The sequence below is a fragment of the Panthera onca genome, chromosome B3, assembly GCF_046562875.1.
Source record: "Panthera onca isolate mPanOnc1 chromosome B3, mPanOnc1 haplotype 2, whole genome shotgun sequence".
Lineage (NCBI taxonomy): Eukaryota > Metazoa > Chordata > Mammalia > Carnivora > Felidae > Panthera > Panthera onca.
The window spans coordinates 117,265,948-117,291,738 of NC_138344.1; the positions used below are offsets into that span (position 1 = coordinate 117,265,948).

General features: G+C 45.2%; 1 protein-coding gene across 10 annotated transcripts in view; it reads right to left on the reverse strand.

The window, feature by feature from the left end:
- Positions 1 to 25,791, reverse strand: part of DPF3 (double PHD fingers 3) — a 303,761-nt gene that overhangs the window by 121,788 nt on the left and 156,182 nt on the right. For all 10 annotated transcript variants that reach the window (XR_009605553.3, XM_060617356.3, XM_060617353.3 and 7 more), the window contains one exon: positions 13,591 to 13,698. Coding sequence is in view for 9 of the 10 variants with exons in the window: in XM_060617356.3 (XP_060473339.2) it covers positions 13,591 to 13,698 (108 nt within the window). In the remaining variant the exon portion in view is untranslated. The remainder of the gene's footprint in view (positions 1 to 13,590; positions 13,699 to 25,791) is intronic.

Here is a 25,791-nt window from a genome sequence, read left to right on the forward strand (position 1 = left end):
GGCTTTCCAGCAGCCACATTTTAGAAAGCAAAGAGCAACAGGTGCAGCTGATTTCAATATATTTTCTCTAACCCACTACATCCAAAACATTATCATTTCAGTGTGTAACAAATATAAAAAAAAAATAATTCAATCTTCCGCATTCTTTGATTTGCGTTGAGTCTTCAAAGTCTGGTGTTAATTTTATACTTAACAGCACATCTCAATTCAGATTAGCCATATTTCAAGGGTTTCGTAGCTACGTGTGGTTAGTGGCTACCATATTCGTGCAGGTTGATAGTTTATAGTATTAAAAGGAACATGGGCTATGATTTTGTTTCCCAAAAACATGGAAGGACATTAAGTATGGCTCTTAATGCGGCCTTCTTCATACCCAGCTGAGCACCATTCCAGGCCAGCGTTCTAGCTGACCACTGGCAAACCCCGGTTTCAAAGCACTCTGGGTAAGGCTTGCAAGGTCAGAATGACAGGCCAACCAGTGCCCTCCCAACAAACTGGCAGAGGGTACATTCCCTGGCTCCTGACCACAGGAGGTCCCAGAGTGAAGGGAAAAACAAGGTAACAGGTCCAAGCTCTTGCACAACGTACATCCTAGACATGCTCCCTATTGAGCCCTCAGGGATTTCATTGATTGTTTTATTCTAATACACTCCATCTAGAGATAGGACTTAGTAATTCTTTATTAGCATACTCATTTTGACCCTCGCACAAATTTGGGGATCACATAACCTGACGAGAGCCATCACACATGTAACACGTAAAGAAAACGGTCCAAAACCCACACATAATTCATCTTTAAATTAGCCTGATTTTATACACAAGGATATAAACCCACGGATCGTTACTCTCTCCAGAGCGGCAGCAGCTGTCACCCAAGCCAGCCGCCTCCCTGGGCCCCCGTAAGCAGCGCTGCCTCCACTTCTAATTGGGAACAGAGATACTCCTTGGGTGACTTCCAGCACGATCCATCACACCAGAGACAGCTTCTGTGCAAACCGAAGCAAATCGGTTTCCAAATAAGAAAAAAACCTCTTAGACAAACAAGGATTGAAGCACAGGAAGTCTTTAAAAAAAAAAGAAAAGAAAAGAAAAGAAAAGAAAAGAAAAGAAAAGAAAAGAGAAAGAGAAAGAAAAGAGAAAGAAAGAAAGAAAGAAAGAAAGAAGAAAGAAAAATGTACAAATAAAAGCAAAAAACAAAAAACAAAAAACATTGCCAGAGAAGTGGCTTCTATCCAGGGCTGTGGACAGGGCAGCCATCCTCTCGGGTGGAAATCAAAGCCACAGGCTTTTGACACAGGTGCCCCAAGCCTGCCACCCAACACACTGAGAGCAAAGCTTCCACTGGGTTGTTGGAGCCACTGAGCTCATTAACAGGATGCGGGCGAGATGAACCCGAAAGTGCAACATGGGAGCACAGTGAGTAATTAAATCCCAGGCCATTTAAAAATGCAAACGCCTGGATGTCACAGGCTCACAGAGTCTCTGACTCCTCATGCATTTTTTTGGCTCAGGGTGGAGGACTGGGAACCTGCAAGTCATATATGGATTATAATAAAATATGCCATATAAAAAACAGATTAAGACAGTTCTTCTTTGGGGAAATACACAAAGAGAGGAGCTGTCTGTTAGCTGTCGAGTTTGCACGAGATACCATCTTCCGGGAGGCTGTGCTCTGCCAACAGACAGACTGCCCCAAGGGAAATAGTGGTGAAACACCCCGACAAGGCACATCCATCCGTCCATCCATCACTGGCTCTCTCTGACGCAGGGGCCTGGAGACAGAGTAATGGTGCGAAAGGGAGGGAGGAACCCCCACAGACAATGGCACACAATCCTCGGCTACATCAGGAGGGCTCAGATTTTTTTTTTTTTTTTTACCTGCCTCTAGTTTTTCTTTAAAAATACAAATGTTTTCTCTTCTGAGTGCCTATTATTTTAAGGAGTTAAGCCTCATCATATTTCCTTGGATTTATACATCAACTTACACCGAGAAGCAAGGAGCTTAAGAATCATTATCTCGTTCATCCCCATCAGAATCTCTGACTCATGGGGAGAAAGAATGGGGGGTGGATAGTGTTATCTCTCACCACACAGGAGAAGAGATTGGGGTGGGGGGCACACCGAAGCCCTGATTTCCCGGGAATCCATTTGCTCATTCCTCAGGGGCGCCATTGTCTTGGCTGCATTTGACTCCCCGTTTTGTGATTCATAAAGCTCAAAATGGGTGAGGTTCACGTTGAGGACCCATCACCCAGGCTGCACCCTGCAGGCCCTAACTACCACCTGTTTTAGAATCCCAGGATATCCAGACAACAGGAGGGCTGCTGGTCTCCCCATATGGCCTCTGTCTCCCCTCTCTGGTGTGCCTACCCACTCACCCCCAAGCCAACATGGCAAGGATGGGCCCTCGTACACACCACTCAGGGGTGAGTACCTCAGATGAGCATTTGCCCACCCCTGAGACACAGGAGAACGCCCACACTGCCAAAGGAAGCTCACCAGTGGCTGGCAGACCAGGTCAATGCCTGGTGGGGGCAGGGGGGGAAGGATGGTGGCAGGCACATGGAGCGCTGAGATAGTACAAGGGCATACAGACAACCAGGGAGTGCAAGAGGCTGCTCAGGAGTGAAATCTCAGCTCTAGGACCCTAAACCACGCACTGGGCTTTGATCTCCTTATCTGTAAAACTAGGGGATCAAAGCCCACTTCCCGGTGTTGCTCTGGGCCAAAGGAGACAAGGGACGCAGAGCGTCTGCCCAAGGGGCGTGATGCTAACCAATGTGAGTGCCTTCCTTTCACCTCCAGGGTGGCGGCACCTGCCAGCAAACCCCTCACTCTCTGACACTCTCAGACCATTGGAGGCGGTGTGGCAGCGTTTCCCCCAGCCTGGGCATGGGCCTAGGGAGAAAGAAGCCAAGAGGCCAAGTCCAGAGCAGTGCTGAGGACAGAGGAGGTTGAGATGAGACAGAGCTCAAAGGCGAGATGCCAGCCTTGCTTCAGTTCCAGGGCAGGCACTGTCCTGCAGATTTGGAAACCACAGCAGAACCACATGGAAAATGCCCTGCCCTATTCATTTGTTGGACAAATCATTCCTAAACACTTACTGTGTACCAGGTTCTATTCTAAGGGCTGAGGACACAGCTGTGAACAAGAGAGGGAAAGTCCTGCCCTCATAGAAACTATATTCTAGTTGGGGGGGAGGGTGCAGAGAGCAATTACCTAAAATAAATGAGTGAGGCCTATAGCACAACAGATGGTGATCAGTGCTTTGGAGAAAAACAGAGTAAAGGAGGGGACATTGGAGTACCCGAGGAAGTAGGAGGGTGATTACACCTTGAAATGTGGCTAGGAAAACACAAACCTGAGGAGGGGAAAGGGGGCACACCAATATCTAAGAAAGCATGTTCCAGGCACACGAGCCATCAGTGCAATGGCCCCGAGGCTGGGGCCCATCTGCCTGGAGGATGGTGAGCCAGGAGGCAGAGTAGGAGACCAGTTAAGAGTGACAGGGGCCTTGAAGGGCCATGCAGGCCACTGAGAGGAGGCTGGCTTCCACTCTGAGTGTGATCAGAAGCCATTGGAAGTTTTGAGCAAAGAGCGGCATGATGATGCCTGTATCTTAAGACGATCACTTTGAAAATAACTGAAGGAGGAAAGGCAGAGTGTGGACACCAGTTGGGAGTTACTGCAATATGCGTGGGTCCTCGCCAATGATCCTGGTGCTCAGGAGAATGGCACAAACGAGCCCTGTCTTCATGGCACTTACATCCCGGTTTCTAGATACATCCAGGGGGCAGGACATTTTGGGAGCAGTCCCCTGACCCCTGAGTAGGGAGCATCCCCACACGGTGAACCAGGATAGAGTGCAGGTGCAGAGGCCAGGTGGCCAGTTCTGAGCAGCCAAAGTATGGTGCCACACCAGGGCAAATTCACAGAGGAATGGCTTTCCAGAAGAAGGTAGACCAGCCTAGGCCAGGGGCAGGAGAGAAAAGAGCCAGTCAGACAGGCCTGGCCTAGCACACCATGGGCTGACAGGTGTCAGTAAAAGCAGGGAGGAAGCCTTCCAAGTTGACCTCTGTGCCCTGGGCAACAGATCCCAGAGTTCTGGGACATAAGAGGCAAGTTTTGCAAGCTTGGGTACCTCAGTGTAGAAGGTACCAGACTTGGGGCTTTTTAAAAGGCTCAAAGGCAGAATGCAGTCCCATTCCAGGCCAGACAGCACACACTCTTTGAGCTGGGCAGTGACTCCCGCAACAGGCTAGAGACAGACACAGTGTTAGCGGAGCCCCCCTCGGCCCACCCAGCAATGCAGCCCAGATGGCATCGCAGTGGAAGCCCTCCAGGCCCACCCTCCCTTGTGACCCTCAGAACAGTGCGGTGACGTGAGCTGAACAGCCACCATGGTGTGCATTTCACAGATGAAGAACGAAGGCCAGAGTCCTTAGGTAACTGCCCCAAATCACACAGCCAGTAGGTAGAGGGGTCTGGACTTGAACCCAGGCCTTGGGATCTCTGTTTGGTATCTTTTATCCTGCAGAGCACAGCTGTAGGGCATAGCGAAGGCCCCTACGGCCTAAAATCAAAGAGAGGCAAGATGGCAAAAGCTCCACTTGCCAGGCCAGGATCTGGAAGGGAAGCCCAGGTCAGCTGCCACGGGGTTCTGCTCGGTGTTCCTCATCTGTGAAATGGGGGTGCCGAGAGATAAACCATGTTCTCCGAGACTAACATCAAACATTGGGCACCTTTCTTTCTTCTATCCCTTGAATAAATCTTTCCCATCCACCTGCTATGTGCCAAGCCTGGTGCTAGGCACTAGGAACGCAGATGAAGAAACAGGTGGGTCCCTGCCCTCAAAGCGTGTACCTTCTGGCGGGGAGAGACCCCAGTGAATGGGCAATGCGACACAGGGCGGCTCCTCGGTCCTGACCCATGCTCTGAACACGGTTCTGCGGGGCGGGATGGCAAAGGTGACCGTGGAAAGTCAACAGCAGCTCTGCACACCATCCAGCCCACTCCCAGCTGCCACCCGTGTCCGCTGCCAGACCCAGCTCCCACAGTCCTGTGGAATGCAAGCAGTGCTGAGATGGCCCAGGCTTGGTCCCCCCAGACCGCCAGGAAGGCAACAGGAGTATGGGGTCCGCAGCGGCCTGCCCACCTCTCCCTGGCCCTCCTGCTCCTGAGGCCAACGCGAGCTGAAGAAGCTGCCGTTGCAAGCCTCCAGGATGGATGGCTGCGGGCTCTGACACCGCAGGAAGGAGATAAATGACTGGTCATTTCCCCCTGATGCACTTGAAGGCATCCATTCTCCCAGCTGTACCAAGCTCAGGCACCCCCCGTGCGGAGCCAGATAAGCACTGACAGATGTGGGTGGGAGCCGGAGCGTCCTTCTCCCTTGGAAGGACACAGCCAGACTCCTCTGCGGGCCAGGAGAAGGTCACGGTGTCCACTGGCTCACACCTGGCCGGGGGCTCCACGGGTCCCTTCCTTCGCCTCCCATCTCGCCCACCCCCGCCTGGCTCATCCCCGTGAGGAGCACCCGGGAAGGAGGGAGGGCGAGGGGCAGAGGGAGCCAGCTGACAGGCTCATCAATCTCGGGCTACATGCTTGGCACATCGGCGTTCCTTAAGTTGTTCCCGGACCGGGAGGGTGCTGGAGGAATCAGGGGGACTGTCTCGAGGAGAAGAGAAATCACACCGAACATCAGAGAGCAAATGGTGGAAGAAGCCTGGAGACTATTAAAATGTGGGCCATGTACAGAAGCAGTAGGGAACTAATTAAGATGCAGGATTTGCAAAAGCTGGGGAAGTTGGCCGCAGCCTGCTCCCATCTGGAGAGTTCTGGCGGTTCAGTGTGGCAGGGACAGCACCCTAGGCAGGCGAAGCAGCACCCCCCCAACCCCTGCCCAAGCAGGCAGGACTCAAGCCCCGTTGCCTAGACGGCCCCCACTTGGAAGCACCTTCCTGAGGATCTCTGTGACTTGCTTGTTGGTCTGCTAGGACACGCTCTTCTTTGAGGCACCCGGGGCTACCATCCCCCCAGGGTTCCTGCCCTTCCGCTCATGCTCCCCCAACAACGTGTGGTGATGACTATCCTGGTCATTCATCCCCAGTCATTGAGTGGCTGCCAAAGGCAAAACACACACACACACACACACACACACACACACACACACACATACACACACACACAGGAGAAATAACCAGAACACCCTATTATTCCTGGCTGCCTTCCCTCCCATCACCCTTGGAATTTGGCAAGGGTGGCAGAGAGCCATGTTGCTCCCCAAGTATGCTGAAGCAGAAGGGATTTACAAGGCCTCAGGTACATTCCGGGAGCAGAATGAACATCTGGCGGAAAAGAACTCTTGGTCTGAGGACACCGCCATGAATGTGTGTGCTGGGTCCTGGAGCGACATGGCACCAGTTCCAACAGGCTCCCCCTTAGGGTTCTCTCCCTGGCTTCACCGCTGATACCCCCTGGGAAATTAACTTCCTGATTCAGTGCCACAGTTCCCCAACCTCTGAAACGAAGGTAAAATCTGCCCTAGACCAGGGGGACCAAGAGGTCTGGGGTTGGAAGATGCTAAATTGATCTAAGCAGACCATCCAAGCATTTAATCCAGAGAAACACAAGTAAAAGTTTGTTCCCAGCCTTTTTCTTTTCTTCATTCAAACACACACACACACACACACACACACACACACGCACAAAATGGAGTTAAAGGCCTCTTTTTTAATCAGCTGGCTTTTGCCCAACATCTGCCCTGCTTCAGGGCCTTCTGGTGGATATTTACTATCCACCTTTCTCTCCTGCCAGCTCGGCTCCCCCTTCGCAAGGACAGAGCTCCATTCTTGGGGAAATGGTCCAGGGGAGGCCCCTCTCTGGCACCAGGCCTCTGCTCCAGTCCTCATGTTGCACGAATTGTGATGGCTGCGCCTTGAAACACCTTGCATTCGCCTCTGCAGCCAAGTGCAAGCTGCAGGGAACACTGAACTCCATTGTCAGTCAGCGGAGAGAAATAATGTTGTATGTGTTGTCCTTCAGACGCCCAGGCAAGTAGGAGGTTGCAAGATATTTATTCAAGACAGATTGGAGGGGTGATGTTAGGCGTGAGAAACACATAGGTCCAGGGACACAGAATGTTTTCAAGTCCCAGAGAGCTCTCCCCCGCTCTCAGCCCCATCCCACCCCGCACACAGACACATTTTTATTTTCAGCAAGTAGTAAAGAAACGCAGGCAGGATGGCATATTCACACCGTGGGAGATGGGATGAGAGCAGCAGGATGAGTGTGCCCAACAGTGTGTAACTTCACTCTGAACAGTGACTGAGCGGCAGCCATGATCACCTCCCCACTCCCTGTCCTGAGATGTGGCCTCAGCCCAGATGAGCTCTGTGCTTTGGCGGGGGCTGAACCACAGGTAGGTGGTTCTATAGCCCTGTCCTCAGACCTTCTCCAGGGGCCCTCAAGATTCTGGGATCTATACCCTCTCCCCTTGCCCCGACCCGGCTTCCTGACAGAGCTCTCAGCTCTGCAGACCTGAGGTCAAGGACAACTCTTACCTGATGGCCTCTGTTACTGAAAGCTGCCCACCGCTGGCAGGATTCAGGCAGAGACACAAAGGAAGACAAGAGGTACAAGCTGGGTGTTGGCATGATAAATTGCTTGTGGCATCTCCTCATTATCCATAGGGGGGACTGACATGGAAGGAAACTCGTGCCTTGAGACAATTCTGCTCCGGGCCAGTGCCCCCATCTCTCACAAATCAGGGGAACTCCTCTCCCTCTCCCCCAAGGAAATGAGGGTGCTGACGGTGGAGCCCAAGGGAGGCTCCAAGTGTCACAGACATAACCACGTTCCTGGAGCTTGTCAAGGGGACCTCAGGAGACTCACAGCAGGAGACTGGGAGGGAAGAGAGACGAGAGGATGGCATCACGGGGGCTGGGTGGTGGAGGGGTGCCAAGGATTGATTGGTTCATTCATTGGTTTTCTTTCAACATAAACTTAGTCTTCTAGTTTCCATAAATTTAAAGAGATTCAGCTCAGGTTGGACAAATTGATTATCGATTTTCAGCAAGGTTTGCCCAAAAAGGATTACACATAATGTTGTGCAATTTGCTTTTCTTTTTCCACTTAGTAGTATATCTTCGACATCCTTCCATTTTTTTCCTACTCATTTCTTTAAAAGGCAAAAGAGTATTGCATTTTATGAATGTACCATATATTTAACTAGTCCACTATCAATGGACCTTCTGGTTGTTCCCATTCTTTGTTGTCGTTGTTGCTGTTATGAACAATGTCACAATGGGTGACCTTACACACTGGGAGTATCTATTTATTTATAGGATGAATTCCTAGCAGCAGAATTTCTAGGTCAAAGGGCATGGGCGTTTTAAATACTGATAGGTACTAAGCATTGACCTTCAACAAGGTTATACCTAATTCCACTGCAGTGTGTCGAAGAGAGGCAATCCCTAGCCTTTCTCCCCATCTCTGTTTCTTTCAGCTTCTCCTCTGTCCCTGGGAAGGTGGGCCTTCGTTCACCCCACCTGACTGTCCTCACCTTCTAGGAATTTGCGGCAAATGGTCCGGGGACTCTGACCATGACTCTACTCTGAGTCACCTTCAAAACTACCTGCCAAAACACCTCATTCTCTTTGAACCCAAATCAAAAGGAGTAAAAATAAGAGACAGTCATTTTACAATATTGTCCAAGTTGACCCGGTGCTGGGGAAGACATAATATCCAAAAAAAGGGAAAGAGTCCTCTCAGCTGGAAACTGCATTTTATAAACGATGAGGCAGAGCCGCTGAAAGGTGGGGACCTGCCAAGGGGACAGACAGAGAGTGGCTGAGATCCAGCTTGAGCTCTACTAACCCACCAAAAGGGACATCATTTTTTATAAATGTCCGCCCAGAGGGGGCGCCTTCTACTGCTGCACAAAGATGCCATCCGGGCTAGCTGAGGCCCTGGATGAAGGCCCTTTTCTGACATTTTGGCTTGTGTGAAAAATTCCATTTCAAATGGGAGCTGCCTCTAGGAAGAGAATGATACACGCTGCTTAGCATTCTCTAGATGGACCCTGACGCTTTGAGGTCCGAGGCTTAGGTTCCTTATCACCTACTCTCAGGCACTCTCCTGGCATCTTCATTCACAACCTGTGGTGGCAGGCTGGTGTGGTGGTACAGCCTGAAAGCCTGGCCCCAGGAGTCGGGACTCAGAACAGTATATGGAAATGACACACTTTTGGCCCAAGGCATTGCGGTTTTTGTTTTTAGCTGGCTTAGCAGTAGATCTGATCCCCCAAAGAGGAGAAACCAGTTCATCTGAGAAAGAGCTCTGTCATTCGAAAAGTTATTTATTCCAGGCCTGGATGTTTACTGCCAGCCTGGATTCTGGCACGGGAGAATGAGCCTGCCTTGGGTGAGCCCAACTTACTTAGGATCTTTTGCCACATCGGGATATGGTTACGCCTCGGAGGGCACATCCTCAACAAGCTGGTGCTCACTTTTTCCAGAGAGGGCCCTCCCATCGGACCCTAGCTGACTTGGGCTCTGGGTCTTCACCACCCTGAGATCTGGAACAGCCACCTCAGCCTCTGCCCCAAGCATGAGGGCAGAGTCCAAGGAAATGTTTCAAATAATCGTAGACAGATATGAGGACATGAGGCACTGGTGGGTACTTGGCCCCAGCAAACCACCAGCCCTAGGATTCTTCCTTTTCCCACCCCCTACAGGTCATGGCAGGCCCAAGGATGGGGCAAGTCCAAAGCCAGCTGTGATGCCAGCTGCTCCACAGTCAGCCACTGGGAGGCCAGTGTGCTCAAAGTAAATGTCTGTAGACAAAAGGGCCAGACACTCATAAAATAACTTCTTACTCAGTCTCACCAACAATGAGACTGTCAGTTCCCAGATATGTGAGCAGCACAGTAAACCTTCCTTGGCTCTGCCCACAGCCTGATTTCCCTAACATATAAAGTAGGCTTATTCCACTTTTATCCCTTCCTTCCTTCTCCACCTCCCAGGGCTCTGGTAGGGACCAAAGGAAATGCTATAAATGAAAATGCTTTGTAAAGGGCTTTGTAAATTACAGTGTGCTGTTCAGACACTGGTTATGATAATGACGATGATGATTCAATCAGGGTTCTCCATCCCCTGGGTGGCAGTGATTGGTAGGGCAGACATAAACTCAGCCAGCTAATCAGTCCTTCCCGCCACTTCTCTGCCACAGCTCTCGAAGGGGACTGCTTTCTGCTGAGTGTAATGAGTGCTGGGCCTGGGGCTGCTGATGGCCACCTTGTCTCCCCCACAAGGAGACGAGAGTTAGAGGTGGAAAGAGACACAGAGCCCTCACTTCAATGTTTGAGCCCCTGGATACAGCTATGCCTGAAACCAGCACAACTCTGAGATTTACTGTTATATGAACCAACTTCCCTATTTTTTTCCTTAGGCTAGTTTGATTTGTGCATCTGACATTTATTACTAAAGGGGAATTCCAACTATCTCTTGGATGCATTTTAATCACTTATATGTTAGTTTCATAATCATAAAATAAAGTTTTTAAGGGATTTTTTTTTAAGTTAGTATACCTCTGAGGGCATGAAGAAGCAGAAAAAAAGCACTGAACAGAGAAATCAACCAATGTGGATTCTATGCATATTCCCACAGGAATTGCTGTGTGACTTTGAGTACGTCTCCTAACCTGCCTGGACCTCTCAAAATAGGTAATTGGAGTTAATGCTGTCTGAGTTATTTTATAGCGCGAAATATCTTTGGTCCCATAAAAGACAATCCAATTAGTCTAATACAAAGTGGTCTTAAGAAAGACTTTCTATACAAATGTTAAGAGTAAAGATTAACAATTAAAAATTAATGTCAAGTATTTGTAATAAAATCTTTTAAACTAACAAATTATGTAGGAGATAGCCTCACATAGGAAATTTAATATGAATTCATATATGAACATGAAAATGCTTACCACATCTCCGATTAAATTGGGAAAATTAGAAACAAAAACTGAGAGGGCCTGGTTAAATAGCTATGGTATATTCATACAATGGAATATTGTGTAACTGTAAAAATGGAATGAGGAAATTCCTTATATGTTGATATGGCCAATGCCTGAGGCACATTTTTAAATGGAATGGGCAAAATGCAAGGTGGCTGTGCTGGGTCAAAAGACGAGGAAAAGGTCATATGGATGTACTTCTTGGTGTGTGCATAGAAAATCTCTTAAAGAATCTCAAAAACCTGGTACCTCTGATTAACTGATGGGGAAATATACCCAGAGGGTCCACATGTACTCCAACATGGAGACACATCCAGCTGGTGACAAAACACCTAAATAACACCCTCCCTTCAAAATCCGCACAGCCAACCCAGCACGTACTCAGCCTCTGGCTACAGCACCTACTGCAAAGCTCTGAGTGGGGTAGAATTCAATTGGTCCAGGCAAGGACCGAGTCAGGGATTACCACCTCACTCATCCATGGCACTTCCAGAAGAACAGGATGGATGATTCTGGAACAAAGAAGGAGGACGTCCCCACCTCCACAATAAATTGTTCATATCAACAATTATTCAGGTTTAATAAAGAAACACGGATGATGTGAAGTCATGCCATGCCAACCTGTGGTCTGGCCACCTTTAAAGCATTTTAAAACCACTGTTTCCCAAACTTCAGTGTGCCTCGTGGGAACGCAGTCCTGGGGATGTGGTAAAATGCAGATTCTGATTTAGCAGGTCTGGGGTGAGGCCCAAGATTCGACATCTGTCCCAACCTCCCTGGGGATGCTGTGCTGCCAATCAAGAGCACACTGTGAGTGTAGTTCTAGAACCACTCCAACCAATATGGGCACAACCAGCCACGTGTGATAACCGAGCGCTTGAAATGTGGCTAGTCTGCAACGAGATGCACTAAACATGTAAAATATAACACTGGAGTTAAAAAAAAAAAAAAAAAAAAAAAAACAATACAAGAAAAAAATGTAAAATGTCTTGACTCATAATTTCTACATTGATTACATGCTAAAATGATAATATTATGGCCATCTTAGGTTGAATATAATCCATACTTAAAATTAACTTCACCTGTTTCTTTCTCCTTTGTTCAGTGTGGCTACTAGAAAGTATACAATGATACATGTGGCTTGCGTTATCTTTCCATTAGATTATACCGCTGGGGGAGACTTGGCTCTCCTATAACCTGCACCTCGGGAAGTTTGGAACGACCTCAGTCATCACCCTGAAGTGTCTGCAAGGGTCTGTAAATTCTGCAGGGCCATTGAAATCTTGGATGGAGCTCACTGAAAACCCTAGTCCCCACCCCACCCCCATCTCTAACAAATAAAACTTCTACAAGAATGAAATCTGGGTTAAAATAAACAATCAATACAGGCTTAACCATAGAACCGGGAGCGAAAGCATCCCATGCAACTGTAAAAAGAGATTTTGCAGAGAAAACACAGCCTCAGACGTCAGTGTGGAAAGGCAGGAGTGAAGTAACCTTGGGCAGCCTAGTAACCTAAGGCAGCCATGTCTGTATTATTTGGTGAGGGGAAATGCCAGCTGTGCCTTTGTTCCACTGAACAGCATTGTTCACACCAGCCTGAGACACTTTGCAGCCCTTGCACCTCCAAAACCAGAGGTTCCTTTAAGGCTGAAGACCCAAGGCAATCACTTGGCCTTTCTGCAACTCAGACCCAGGTCTGAAGATGGCCATCTAGGGGCGCCTGGGTGGCTCAGTCGCTTAAGCATCCAACTTCAGCTCATGTCATGATCTTGCGGTCCGCAGGTTCAAGCCCTGCATTGGGCTCTGTGCTGACAACACAGAACCTGGAGCCTGCTTCAGATTCTGTGTCTCCCTCTCTCTCTGCCCCTTCCCTGCTCACACTCTGTCTCTGTCTCTCTCTCTCTCTCTCTCTCTCTTTCTCTCAAAAACAAATAAACATTAAAAAAAATTTTTTTTGAAGATGGCCGTCTAGTCAGAAGGGTTATAACAGATCAGTAGTCAAGAAAACTAACCAAGCCTTCTGCGTGGCCACAAGCAATCACCAAGAGGCAAATTTTGAACTCAGACTCTTCCATTTCCATGCCCAAGATGGGTTCTATTTTTAGCAAGTGGCCCTTCTCAGGTAAGAAGCTCCTGAAGTTCATTCACACTAAGGGGGCGGGGGGTATGCCCTCCTTAGAAACACAGAAGCTAGAACAAGGTTTCTTCACTTGAGGCCACAAGATGTGTCACACAACCCAAAGGAGCTATAGCTCCTTCGGCTCTAGTCTGGAAAGGCATTCCTCATGGGTCTGTTCCCACCCTTGCCGGCTTGCTTTACTCCAAGGAGTGGCAAGAGGGAGACTAGAGGAAAGAGAAGGCACAAGACACCACAGGAAAGAGACACTCAGGTGAACACATACACATGTTTACATATGAGAGAAGGCACAGAGGAACACCTTTGGGCACCACGGGGCAGGTTCAGCCTCCCAGAGAACTCAGTTCTATAGACAAAGGAGCAAAGCAAACTTGTCCTGGGCCAGCCCAGCCTTCTCCCACCTCTCCCACCATGGGCCCAACCAAGATTCAGAGGGCACTGACCAGGTTTTATTTCCAGCAGCCGAAGCTTTGGATCCTCAGGTGGATGCAATCGTCTCTTCTTACGCCAGCAACGAGCAGGGTATGTGTATAGCTGGCCCGGAGCGAGGCCTGTGGATAGAGACAGCATAAAGGTTAAGGGCTCCAGGCTAGAAGGCGCCTTGGAAAATTCCTTGTCTGACCCTCTCACTCACAGTGAAAGGAAACTGAAGCCCAGAAAGGTAAAGTGACTTAAGGTCACAAAGCTGGTTAATGGTAGAGCACAAGCAGTATTAGGTCATCTGACCCCAGGACACTTGCTCTGTCTACTCCACCATGCTGTCCCAGTAAGCCTACGCCATCACCATGACTAAGACAGTTCAGATCTCCTGGTCTGGGAAATCAGAGGGACCTTTCCAGATTTAACTGCACTGCAGTGTTTCCAAGGCAATGGACCCCTAGGTATTACCCATCAACTGCTCCTCTATCCAGGTCCAGGTTAAGGAGGTTCCCTTCAAGGCAAAGCAGCAGAAGTCAATCTGCCTACCTATCGACAGCCTGGATTGAGAAGCATTTCAAGAAAACCAGGATCAAGGAGCCAGATTTCCTACCTACTGGCTTTCTCCACCCACTGTTAGCTGCTGGCAGCTTGCTAAAGCCAATGGGAGCCCTAAGCAACCCCCATCAGAATATAAGCCTACTCTGGTGACCATGCTCCGGACTCATTCCTGCAGAGCCCAGATACATGTACAACCCTGCCCCCTTGCCTGGGCCTTACAGGAAGAAATGGACAAGAGTCCAGTGGCTGGGCTTATATACTAACCATACTGTCTCTCAAGAGTCTCCATTTAGATTTGAACTCTGGCAACAAAGTTCCACACCAGCATCATCTGTCATACCAACCACCCCATGAGGATCCTTCCTGCTTATCAGACCACAGTCTTATGGCTCCTGTGGCACATAGTGTGGTAGCCAGAGGCGTTGGAGGAATGTGGACCTTCCACAGTAGACAACGGTCTATTCCAAAAAAAAAAAAAAAAAAAAAAAGATGGGGGTGGAGGCTGGGAGGAGAGGGAGGAGGGCTTAAGACTAGTTAGGCAATGTGCAGACTAAAAAAACTGCCTGATACACCCAAAAGAAACCAGCAAGTCAAGCAGTCCACTCCTGCTAGAGTAAAAAGCCTGGTGACAACAGGGACTTTATCTTATTTTCATCAGAATCCCCAGAACTAGATCTGTGCCTGACACATAGAAGAATCAAACTAAACATGTGCTGAATGAATGAGTGAGTGAATGAATACATTCCAGCTTCATTTAATTAGTCACAACTCAGTCTTCTGTAGATAAATGTGGCATGTGACAACTGTCAGACCTATGTGAGGAGGCCATTTCCTAGACCTAGGACCACGGGGCTTAGAAAATATCAGGACCCTATTTCCATCTGCTGTCTGCCATTTGGGGACCATTTGTAGAGAAAATCTACAAAAATTTCATTGCTATATATCCAATTATTCATTTCTCATTTTTACTAGTCATCTCTACCCATTTATTTGTTTGGGTTCCAAAGCAGAGACAACCATTCCAGTACTAAAGGAACCAAAATTTTCAAATTCTCTTTATGTGCTAAGTTTCATTTTTAATTGCACAGCTGTTCCCACAGGTTGTAAGTCTGTGAAGCAGCTGAAGGTCCCTACCCCTCCCCATTTTGGTTCTCAGAAACCATCAAGGGTCATAGAGCCTAGAGGCTCCAGAAAAATCTCTGGTGTCATGAGCTAAGGACTTGTTGTGTCCAAGAGTCATCCCAATAGTTAATTTTGTTGATAGCTTCATAGCTTCTGCACAGTGGGAGGATCCAGAAGCTCTGAGCTCCCCGTTCTCTGAGGACCAGACTTCTGGTTGATTTGGAGAAGATTAAATGAATCACAGTAAGGCTGCTCTCCCTCCCATGGAAGGTCCAGTTTTGACCTCTCTTTGAGGGAAGGCATCACTGGGAATAGTTCAATGTTTTTGATGTGATTCACTCCATAATCCTATCACCTCTGATCCTAGAACTCCTGTATGGCTGCATTGATTCTGATGTCTTCCCAAAAAGTTTGAGCCACCTCTAAGCCTGGTATTCCCCATGATCCCAACAAAGGCCAAGTACAAAGGCTGACCCAGTACTCTGCATCCCATAAACAGGTCCCACCAATCCCTACTCATCTTGGGTTAGTGATTCTTTTTTTTTTTTACACTTTAAATATCTTACAATTCTATTTATCAGTTATACCTCAATAAAATAATAATAATAAAGAACACAGAAATCAATTATAACTATAGCAGCTTATTATTCAGTTATGTTCAGTATTATGTCTACATAATGTAAGTATTAAGCACAAATTAAATGTATTGAGATTCTGTTCTTAGTATATTTTTTAAATTAATTTATTTTTTTATTTAAATCCAAGTTAGTTAACAAAGTGTAATAATGATTTCAGGAATAGAATTTAGTGATCCATCACTTAAATATAACATTGGGTTAGTGATTCTTAATCCAGATTAAACCCAAAAATTACAAGGAGAACTTCTTTTTTTTAATTTTCTTTAAGTTTATGTATTTATTTTGAGAAATAGTGCGATGGGGGAGGGGCAGAGAGAGGGGGAGAGAGAGGATCCCAAGCAGGATCCATGCTGCCAGCACAGAGCCCGACATGGGGCTCAAACACACCCATGAAACCGCGAGATCGTGACCTAAGCCAAAACCAAGAGCTGGATGCTTAACCAACTGAGCCACCCAGGTGCCCTTACCTGGAGAACTTCTTAATAACCTCAAGACCAAAAATTCATGCCAGACCTACCCAATCTGGATTTAAGTGGGTGGGAGAATTGGGACAACTATTTTTTCAAGAACCTTATAGATTGTTCCAATGTCTGACCAAGGACCTCTGGATGTCTAAGCATCATCTAGTTACTGCCTAGATGTTCTCTCTGATATACCAAAACTGGTTAAATGGCCTTCTCTAAAGTGTCTCAAGGTTCCCAGTGTTTCCCCCAAGGTGTTGTCATTAATTGCCTGCTTACTAGAATGTCTCCCCTACTCGTTTTATAAAATCCAGAATGACAGGAACCGTGCCCATCTCTGGTATCCCCAGTACTTAGCACAGTACCCGGTAGGCACCTCAAGAAGTACTTACCAATAAATTTAACCAGAACTGAATCAGATTCAGAAATGCAGAAAGTGAATGACCTACTATTCCTGGTTCCAGGAGACTCATCCACCCACATTCAAACCATCCAAGAGGGACCCCAGAGGCAGGCTCAGAAGTGAGCACAGAATCCACCCCAAGATGGCAGTCTCTATGCCTTAGGCTCCTTCTTGCCCCACAGGCTGCTTCAAAGTATTTCCAACCTGACCAAAAGCAGGTGAGTAAGAAGGGACTGGTCCAGACCAGCACTCTCAAAAGATCTAAATGACAAGAGGTCAAAATTGTCAACACTTGCCCAAGGGCCTATGCCCTCCCTGAGACTGTGGTCACTGCACGTGTTGGTCAGCAACACCAAGGCAGCCTCGGGCCCCTCCGTTTATAGCTGCAGACCCACTCGCTCTCCTGGGATTAAGTAGTCCGAATGGCCAGGAGATGGGACTATTTTTATTTCATTCTTTAACTTTCTCTGATGGATTACAGAAGCCCTGTGATGCAGAGGAAGAGCATGAGTCCTCCTACCACCAATCCTGTAACCTTGGAAATATCACCACACATTTCTGACCCTGTCTCCTTGCCCATTAGACAAGAGTGTTAATAGTACCTACCTTACAGGGGCTGTTGTAGGCATTCGCTTATATTCAAGAAGAAGCTCTTTATAACCATGAAGCCTTGTGCAAACGTCAGTTATTAATTATCATGAGTTAGCGGACATAGACGAATCTGGACTCTATGGCCATGTGGCATGACAAAGCCCCCACCCCACATGCCCATGCTGCTCTTTGCTCCTCTAGCCATGAGGGTAGAAATAGGCCTCTCTTTGATGTCTGCTTTGACTCCACCTCATCTCAACAAGCAAATGACCCCAAGAACTCTCTCGAGGTTCTAGCCCCCCTTCCTTGCCCTCCTCCCTAGGCTGGCAAGCACCAGGGTGCCTTTATAGGGCCAATGCATTCAGCCCTGGAGTTCCACTTATAGAGGGACGAGCACAGCCCCGTGAGAGTTATGTTGTTTATCTCATTAGAACAGGAGGCACATAACTCAAAGCCTGTGTGTGTGGTAGATGGAGAGGGGAGGGAAAGGGGAGGAGGAGGAGGAGGGAGTCACAGCTGCAGCCAGGGAAATTAACCTGAAGGAGTGAGCCTGGGGCTAGGGGGAATATGGAGGAGGGGGGAAAGGAGGCAGGAGACAAGAGGGCCGACTAGTCTTCCCTGGTAACCAAGGCCACAGCTACCCCTCCATTCACATACCCCACTGAGCAAACTGCTTTTCTTTTCCTTTGAGCTGCAACTCCAGTTACAACAGTCATACTCATGTACAAGCACAAGTATCTCTCTCTCTCTCTCTCTCTCTCTCTCTCTCTCTCTCACACACACACACACACACACACACACACACACACACACACTCACAAACTCACACACTTGCTGGAGGGAGAACTGTCTCCATAGAAAAAAATCAGCAGGATGGGCTTGATGCCTGTATGGTCAGCAGATTCCAGACAAGTCACTTGTTACCAGCATCGATCAAGTCAGCAGGTGGACCCTAAGTATCATTATCCCTGACAGACATGGCATGAGCTATTAAGAACCCAGATGGGGGCGCCTGGGTGGCGCAGTTGGTTAAGCATCGAACTCTTGGTTTTGGCTGAAGTAGTGATCTCAACGATACATGGGATTGAGCCCCGCATCAGGATCTGTGCTGTCAGTGCACAGCCTGCTTAGGATTCTCTCCCTCTCTCTCTCTCTCTCTCTCTCTCTCTCTCTCTGCCCCTCTCCCATTCTCTTTCAAAATAAATGATAAACTTTTTTTTTAATTTTTAAAATAAGGGCACCTGGGTGGCTCAGTCAGTTAAGCATCCCACTTCAGCTCAAGTCATGATCTCGTGGTTCATGGGTTCAAGCCTTAAGTCAGGCTCTGTGCTGACAGCTCAGAGCCTGGAGCCTGCTTCAGGTTCTGTGTCTCCCTCTCTCTCTGCCCCTCCCCCACTTACGCTCAGGTTTGCGCTCTCGCTCTCTCTCTCTCTCAAAAATAAACATTAAAATTTTTTTTTAACTTTTTAAAAGAATTCAGAAGATGAAATGAGATAGAAAGGAAGTAAAGATGACAGGGGATAGGAACAGGGTTTGAAAAGAAGAAAAAAACTGGAGTAATGCCTTCGTCCCCCAACCAGAGTTGAGCAGTGGCAGTTCACCCAGAGAAGGGCTCTCCCTGAAGCCTCTCAGAGAGGGGGATCAGCAGCCACCATTGAACCCTCCCTGCAATGGAAACCTAACTCCTTCACAAGACAGACTTCCTGTGGTTGATCAACTCTTACTGTGATAAACAGTTTTGCCTCACCCTTATTTTGAATCAAAGACTTCCTATATTTATGCCAATTTGTTCACCCTCTGTCCCCAGAGTGGACAGGTGTCACCTGTATCCAAGCCATCCATCCCATCCACCCACTTGGGTTTGAAGGACAGCCAACTGAGAGGCCAAGGAACTAGAGGGCATGGGAGTTAGAGAGAAGAGGCAGTGGTCACACCCACTCAGATTGTGGTAACAGGATTTAAGGCTCCAAATTAAGAATCCAAATACTGCTTCCCTTTTTCATCTCCCCCTTGCCTACCCCCTACTGGACAGGAAAGGGATGGAACAGCAGGCTGCTCTTCAGACCATCACTGCCATTAAAGAGCTCCTCTGAATGCTGCTCCCACAGGTGCCTCCACAATGGGTCACCAACAGCCTCCATATTTATAAAGAGATAATGACACAAGTCAGGGGTTCTTCATCAAAACTGGGCATCAGAACTGTATAAGTATTTATTGAAAAGGACTGGTGCCTGGGCTCCGGTCCAATCCTACTAAACCAGAATATCAGAAATACACCAAGGCAATTGCAGTTTGAAAAACTCCTACATAAGGAACTTTGCACTAGATCAACTCTTACTCATATTTATATTCCCAGGGCCCAGGACATAACAGGTGTTCCACTGATGTTTGTGATTGAAAACACCAATTGGACCACATCTACAGAACTGGAGGGATGAGTAATAAGTCCCTAGGTAGGGCTTGAGGAGTAGACAAGATGTATTTCGTAAGCACTTAGACCCATAATATTTCCTGGTCCTTGGCTTATTTAAAAGTTGTCCTGACTTTGTGGACCACCTGTTCAGTGAAGCCCCTTGAATCATCCCAGGCCACAGTGTCTTTTCTTCTCCCCGATAGCCTGGAGTCCTGGGCACTAGGCACCATACCCTAGCACTCAGCACAGCTCTCTATCCAGCTCCCCAACCATCCTCTCCCAGAACCCTGCCCCTTCTTCTCCATGAGCTTCTCTCCCTCTCTACTATTCAATTCTAATGTCCCATGGGCCAAGACTGGTGAGGTAAGCCTCAAATCCAGGATGCTGCCAGCCCCTTCTGGCTCAGGGGTTCCCAAGCCCCTCACTGGTACCATCACACTCAAAAACCGACACAGTAACAAAGCCAACATTTACTGAGCTCTTACTCTGTCCTAGGCTAGTATCTCACACTCACTGTTACTTACCATAACAACTACCCTATGAGACATTTAAAGGACAAGGACAGTGAGGCTAACAGTGCTTAAGTAACTAGCACAGGGTCACACAATTCAAAGGGTAATCTAGTCCACAGCCCACATTCAAGACCTCTCCACTAACCTAACCTCACCAAGCCATCCCATTACTGATCCACACACAGTAGGGTTGAAATCCAAAGTCCTTCCCTTGAGAAAGAAGCTCCCCACACTAAAACTATCAGGAAAATATCCCCCAGCCCTCCCACCCACCCCCATCAAGACATTTCTTGTGGAATTTATTTTCCCTCTACTTCCATATCACCAAGTAAAATTGCTCATGGAGAAATGCATCCTAATAATATAAAAGCATCATCGAGAGGCACATAAAATGTATGGAAAATCAGAAAAACAACCACTACATACTTTCTAAATTCATCAGAAAAAAATTTTTCAAGAATAATCACATTATAATGTGAGCTTACATGTTATTGGGTCTAACTCTTAACTGATACAAGAATTGCGTCCCCAATATCCCTGACAAGAGCCTCCACCATGGCCTTTGTTTCAATAATTCTAGTCCTCACCCTTCCATGAAGCAGTCTATGGTGCTATTGAAATTTTTGTGTTGTCAGAAATATGCCTACCAATCTCATCCACCACTGATAAGAATGCAAAATAGTTCAACCCTATGGAGGGAAATTTGGCATATCTAGCAAAAGTGCATATGTACTTGCCCTTTGACCCAGCAATTCCACTTCTGGGAATCTGTATCACAGATTAATATGCAAAAATATAAAAATATGTATTCGTTGTAGCATTTTTAATGCTAGAAAAAGCCTGGAAATAATCCAATGTCCATCATAGGAAACTGATTGAATAAACCATAACATATGCACACAATGGACTATTATGAAGCAATTGACACATAGAGGGAGGGAAGTACACACTACAATGGAGTACACTATTAAGTGAAAAAAACAAGGTGGAGAATAGTGTGTATCATATACTATAATTTATCCAACAAATGGGGATATACCCATATACATATGTACATAAATATATATGTTGTGTGTTCACATATGGTTTTTCTTTTAGTGGAAAGATAAACCAAAGGCTTAGTAGAAACTTACAGAGAGCAAAAACAAAGTATTAGTAACAAGGAGAAGAGGAGGAAGTTGCCTATAGAAACAGGAAAGGGCCAGAGACAGAACAAGACATTCTCTGACCATACCATGCTTTATAGATATGACTTTAGAACCATGTGAATATTTCATATGGTTAAATTAAAAAAGCAAACATCTGCTTCTGGCTAGATGGGAGTATCAAGGATCATATTTACTCTTTTACAAGAAACCAAAAGACAGATAAAATATGAAATAAAAGTTCTCAAGACACAGGACATCAAGAAATGGAGGACAGTGATGCCTGAAGCACTGGAAATGAACAAGGTAAGTCTACAGCCATACCACCTTGAACGTGCCCAGCTGTCGGGACATGAACAAGATAAGCCCTAGGACTGCCCCAGCTTACTACCTCAAGAGAGCTTCCAGATTGCAGCACAGGGAAGAGAAACATGGATGGAAACCAACAGACTTTCTGAGACTGAGTGAAAAGAAAGAGATGAGAGTCTGAGGAGACCAAGGTGACTAGAATTCAAGAAACAGAATTGTAAAAGAAGAGCGTTACACAGAAAAAGCACTTCGGAGGTCCACAGAGACCCCCTTAGAGTATTCAGCTCCGTATTAATCAGTGCTTATGAAGAAACTGTTCAATGTTGAGGAAAGAACCAGCCAGTAGGAACAGATATGAGTGCCTGGTGTGCAAAGGGGCTGGGAACAGTCTGTTCCCACCAGCATGTTAGGAAAGCCTCATGATTCATGGAGTACTGGGTAGAGTACAGAAAAGGGTCTTACCTCTCTGACAGGAAATTATTAGCCCTAGACTAAGCACTGCTCCAGTATCACCTAAAGATCACACACTGTTTCCAAGTAACTTAACTGTCCCAAAATAAAGCTCTAGAATAGTTATAGGAATAAGTAATATATACAGCACCTACAAGGTAAAATTCATGATGTCTGGCATCCAATCCAAAATTACAAAGCATATATATAGAAGCAGAAATATATGACCTATAATGAGGGGTGCAGGGGAACCAACCAATTAAAACCAACCCAGAATTGAAACTGACATTATAATTAGCAGCAAGAACATTAAGACAGTTATCATTTGTATTCCATATGTTCAAAAGTGAAGTAAAAAAAATTGATTCTTCTAAAGATTCAAATTTAACATCTAGAAATGAAAACTACAATGTGTGAGATAAAAAATACTGAATGGGATTAATGTCAGATTAGATACTGCAGAAGAAAAAATTAGTGCACTTGAAAATGCAACAACAGAAACTACCCCAAATGAAACCCCTGGGAAAAAGAACTTTTTAGAAGAACAGCATAAGGAGCTGTGGGAAAACTTCAAACAACCTAATAATATGTGTACTTGGAGTCCCCAAAGAGGAGAAGGGGAAGAAAAAATATTTGTAGAAATAATGGCTAGAAATTTTCAAAATTTGATGAAAATCACAAACATGCAGATCCAAGAAGCTCAATAAAACTAAGCACAAGAAACATGAATAAAACTGTAACAAAGCACATCATAATCAAACTGCCCAAAAAAGAGTGATATTCTATATAGCCATTTAATACACACATGTGAATATTTAAATGTCAAAATTTTTAATAATTTCATAAAGTCTTTGTAGCCACTCAGAAGGAAAAAAAGTGAAAGGTAAAATATTAAAAGTAGCCAGAGAAGGGAGCCATATTATATAGAGAGGACCAAAGATAAGAGTGATTTCTCATCAGAAACAATGCATGCAAAAAAAAAAAAAAAAACAGTGGTTCAATATCATTACAGGACTGAAAGGGAAAAAAAACTTGTCGACCTAAAATCTATATTCTGCAAAAATCTCTCTCAAAAAACTAAGCAAACTAAAGATATTCCAATATATACATAAGTTGAAAGAATTAATCATCAGTAGACCCACACTACAAGAAATATTAAAGGAAGTCCTTTAGGCAGAAGGAAAGTGATACCAGATCTAAATATGGATATATACTATCAAATGAAAAGCATCAGGAATGGTTTAGTACATGAGTAATTATGTAAGATTTTTTTTTCTTATTCTTGAAAACTCTTTAAAAGATGATTAACTAAGGGTGCCTGTCTGGCTCAGTCAGTTAAGCATCCAACTTCGACTTATATCATGATCTCATGGTCTGTGAGTTCAAGCACCTCATCAGGCTCTGTGCTGACAGCTCAGAGCCTGAAGCCTGCTTCAGATTCTGTGTCTCCCTCTCTCTCTGCCCCTCCCCTGCCCACACTCTGTCTCTCTCTCTCTCTCTCTCTCTCTCTCTCTCAAAAATAAATAAACATTTAAAAAAAATTGTAAGATGATTAACTAAACAAAGATAATGACAATGTACTAAAAGGTTTATACCATATGTAAAAATAAAATATATGACACCAATTGCACAAAGGTAAATAGGGGAAAGATGAAAGTATACTTGTATCAGTTTCCTATTGCTGCTATAATGAAGTGCCACAAACTCAGAGGTTTAACACAACATGAATTTGCTGCCTCACAATTCTAGAGGTCAGAAGTCTAAAATCAGTCTCACTTAGCTAAAACCAAGGTTTCAGCAAGGTTTCATTCCTTTTGGAGATTCTGGAGGAGAATCTACTTTTTTGCCTTCTCTGGCTTCTAGAGGCCACCCACATCCTTTGGCTCATTTATGGCTTCTTCCTCAATGGCATCACTTTGACCTCTGTTGTCACACCTCCTGCTCTGACTCTGACCTGCTTCCTTCCCTTTATAAAGGACTTATGATTACATTGAGACCATCTGAATTATAATAATCTCCCCATCTACACTTGATCTTAGCCAAAAGGCCGAGAAGCGATAATAATAATCTCCCCATCTAAAGGTCCTTAACTTAATCACATCAGCAAAATTCCTTTTGCCATGTCAGGTAGCATTTCTATGGTTCCAGGTCTGGATGTCTTTGTGGATGGCATTATTCTGTTTACTGGATACTGTTGTAGAGTTTTTATACTATTCATGAAGTAGTAAAATATCACCTGAAAGCAAACTGTAATTAAAGATGCAGACTACAAACATTAAGCAATCACCAAAGTAACAAAACAAAGAGTTATTAAGCCAACAAAGGAAATAAAATCGAATCATAAAAAATTTAACCCCCAAAAGGAAGAAAATGAGGGAAAAGGGAACAAACAGATGGATAAATAGGAAACACATAGCAAAATGATGGGTTTAAACCTAATTATAATAATAATCACATTAAATGTAAATAGTCTAAATACCTCAATTTTAAAAACACACTGTCAGATTGCATTTAAAAAGCAAGACACAACTATATGTGCCTACAAAAAATACCTACTTTTAACATCAAATCCAAATATGTAAAAGTAAAGGAATGGAGAAAGATACACAATGATGATATTAATCAAAAGAAAGCTGGAGTGGTTACATTAATGTCACAGGAAGCAGATTTCATAGTAAAGAATATTAGTAGAGATAAAGTCATTACATAATGATAATGGATCAATTTACCAAGAGGACATAACAATCTTAAATGTGTATGCCCTTAATAACACAGCTTCAAAACATATGAAGCAAGAGCTAATAAAATTGTAAAGATAAATAGGCAAATTCACAATTATAGTCAGAAATTTCAATTCTCTCTCTTGATAATTCATAGAAAAAATAAATGGAAAAATTAGTAATGATGAAGATTTGAGCAATACTATCAACCAACTTGACTTAATTGATATTTCTAGAACATTCCAACCACCAACAAGAAAATACACATTCTTTTCCAGGCCAAAGAGAAAATTTATCCAAGATAGGCCATATTCTGAACCATATAAGTCTCAGTAAATTTTAAAGGATTCAAGTCATACAAAGTATTTTCTGACTATATAGAATTAGAAACAAGTAACAGGCATACATTTGGAAAATCCCCCAAATGTTTGGAAATAACATACTCCTAAATAATCCATAGGTAAAAGAAGAACTCAAAAGACAAATTAGAAAATACTTTTATTTGAATGACAGTGAAAATACAATACAAACATTGGTGAAATGAGGCTAAAACAGTACTTATATTTGGGGATAAACTATATTAGAAAACACTTATAGGAGAAAAAGAAGAGAAGTCTCAAATCAATGACCTCAATTTCTACCTTAAGAAATAATAGAAGAAATAGAAAAGCAAATTAAATCCAAAGTAAGAAAAAGAAAAGAAAAATAAATATCAACACAGAAACCATAAAATAGGGAAAAAAGGAAAAAATATTATATCACAAGCTATTTCTTTGATATCAATAAAATTTATAAGCCTCCAGGCAGACTGATCAGGTGAAAAAGAAAATTCAAATTGCCAATAAAAAAATAGAAGAGAATATGTCACAAGATTCTACAGATATTAAAAGGATAATGCACCA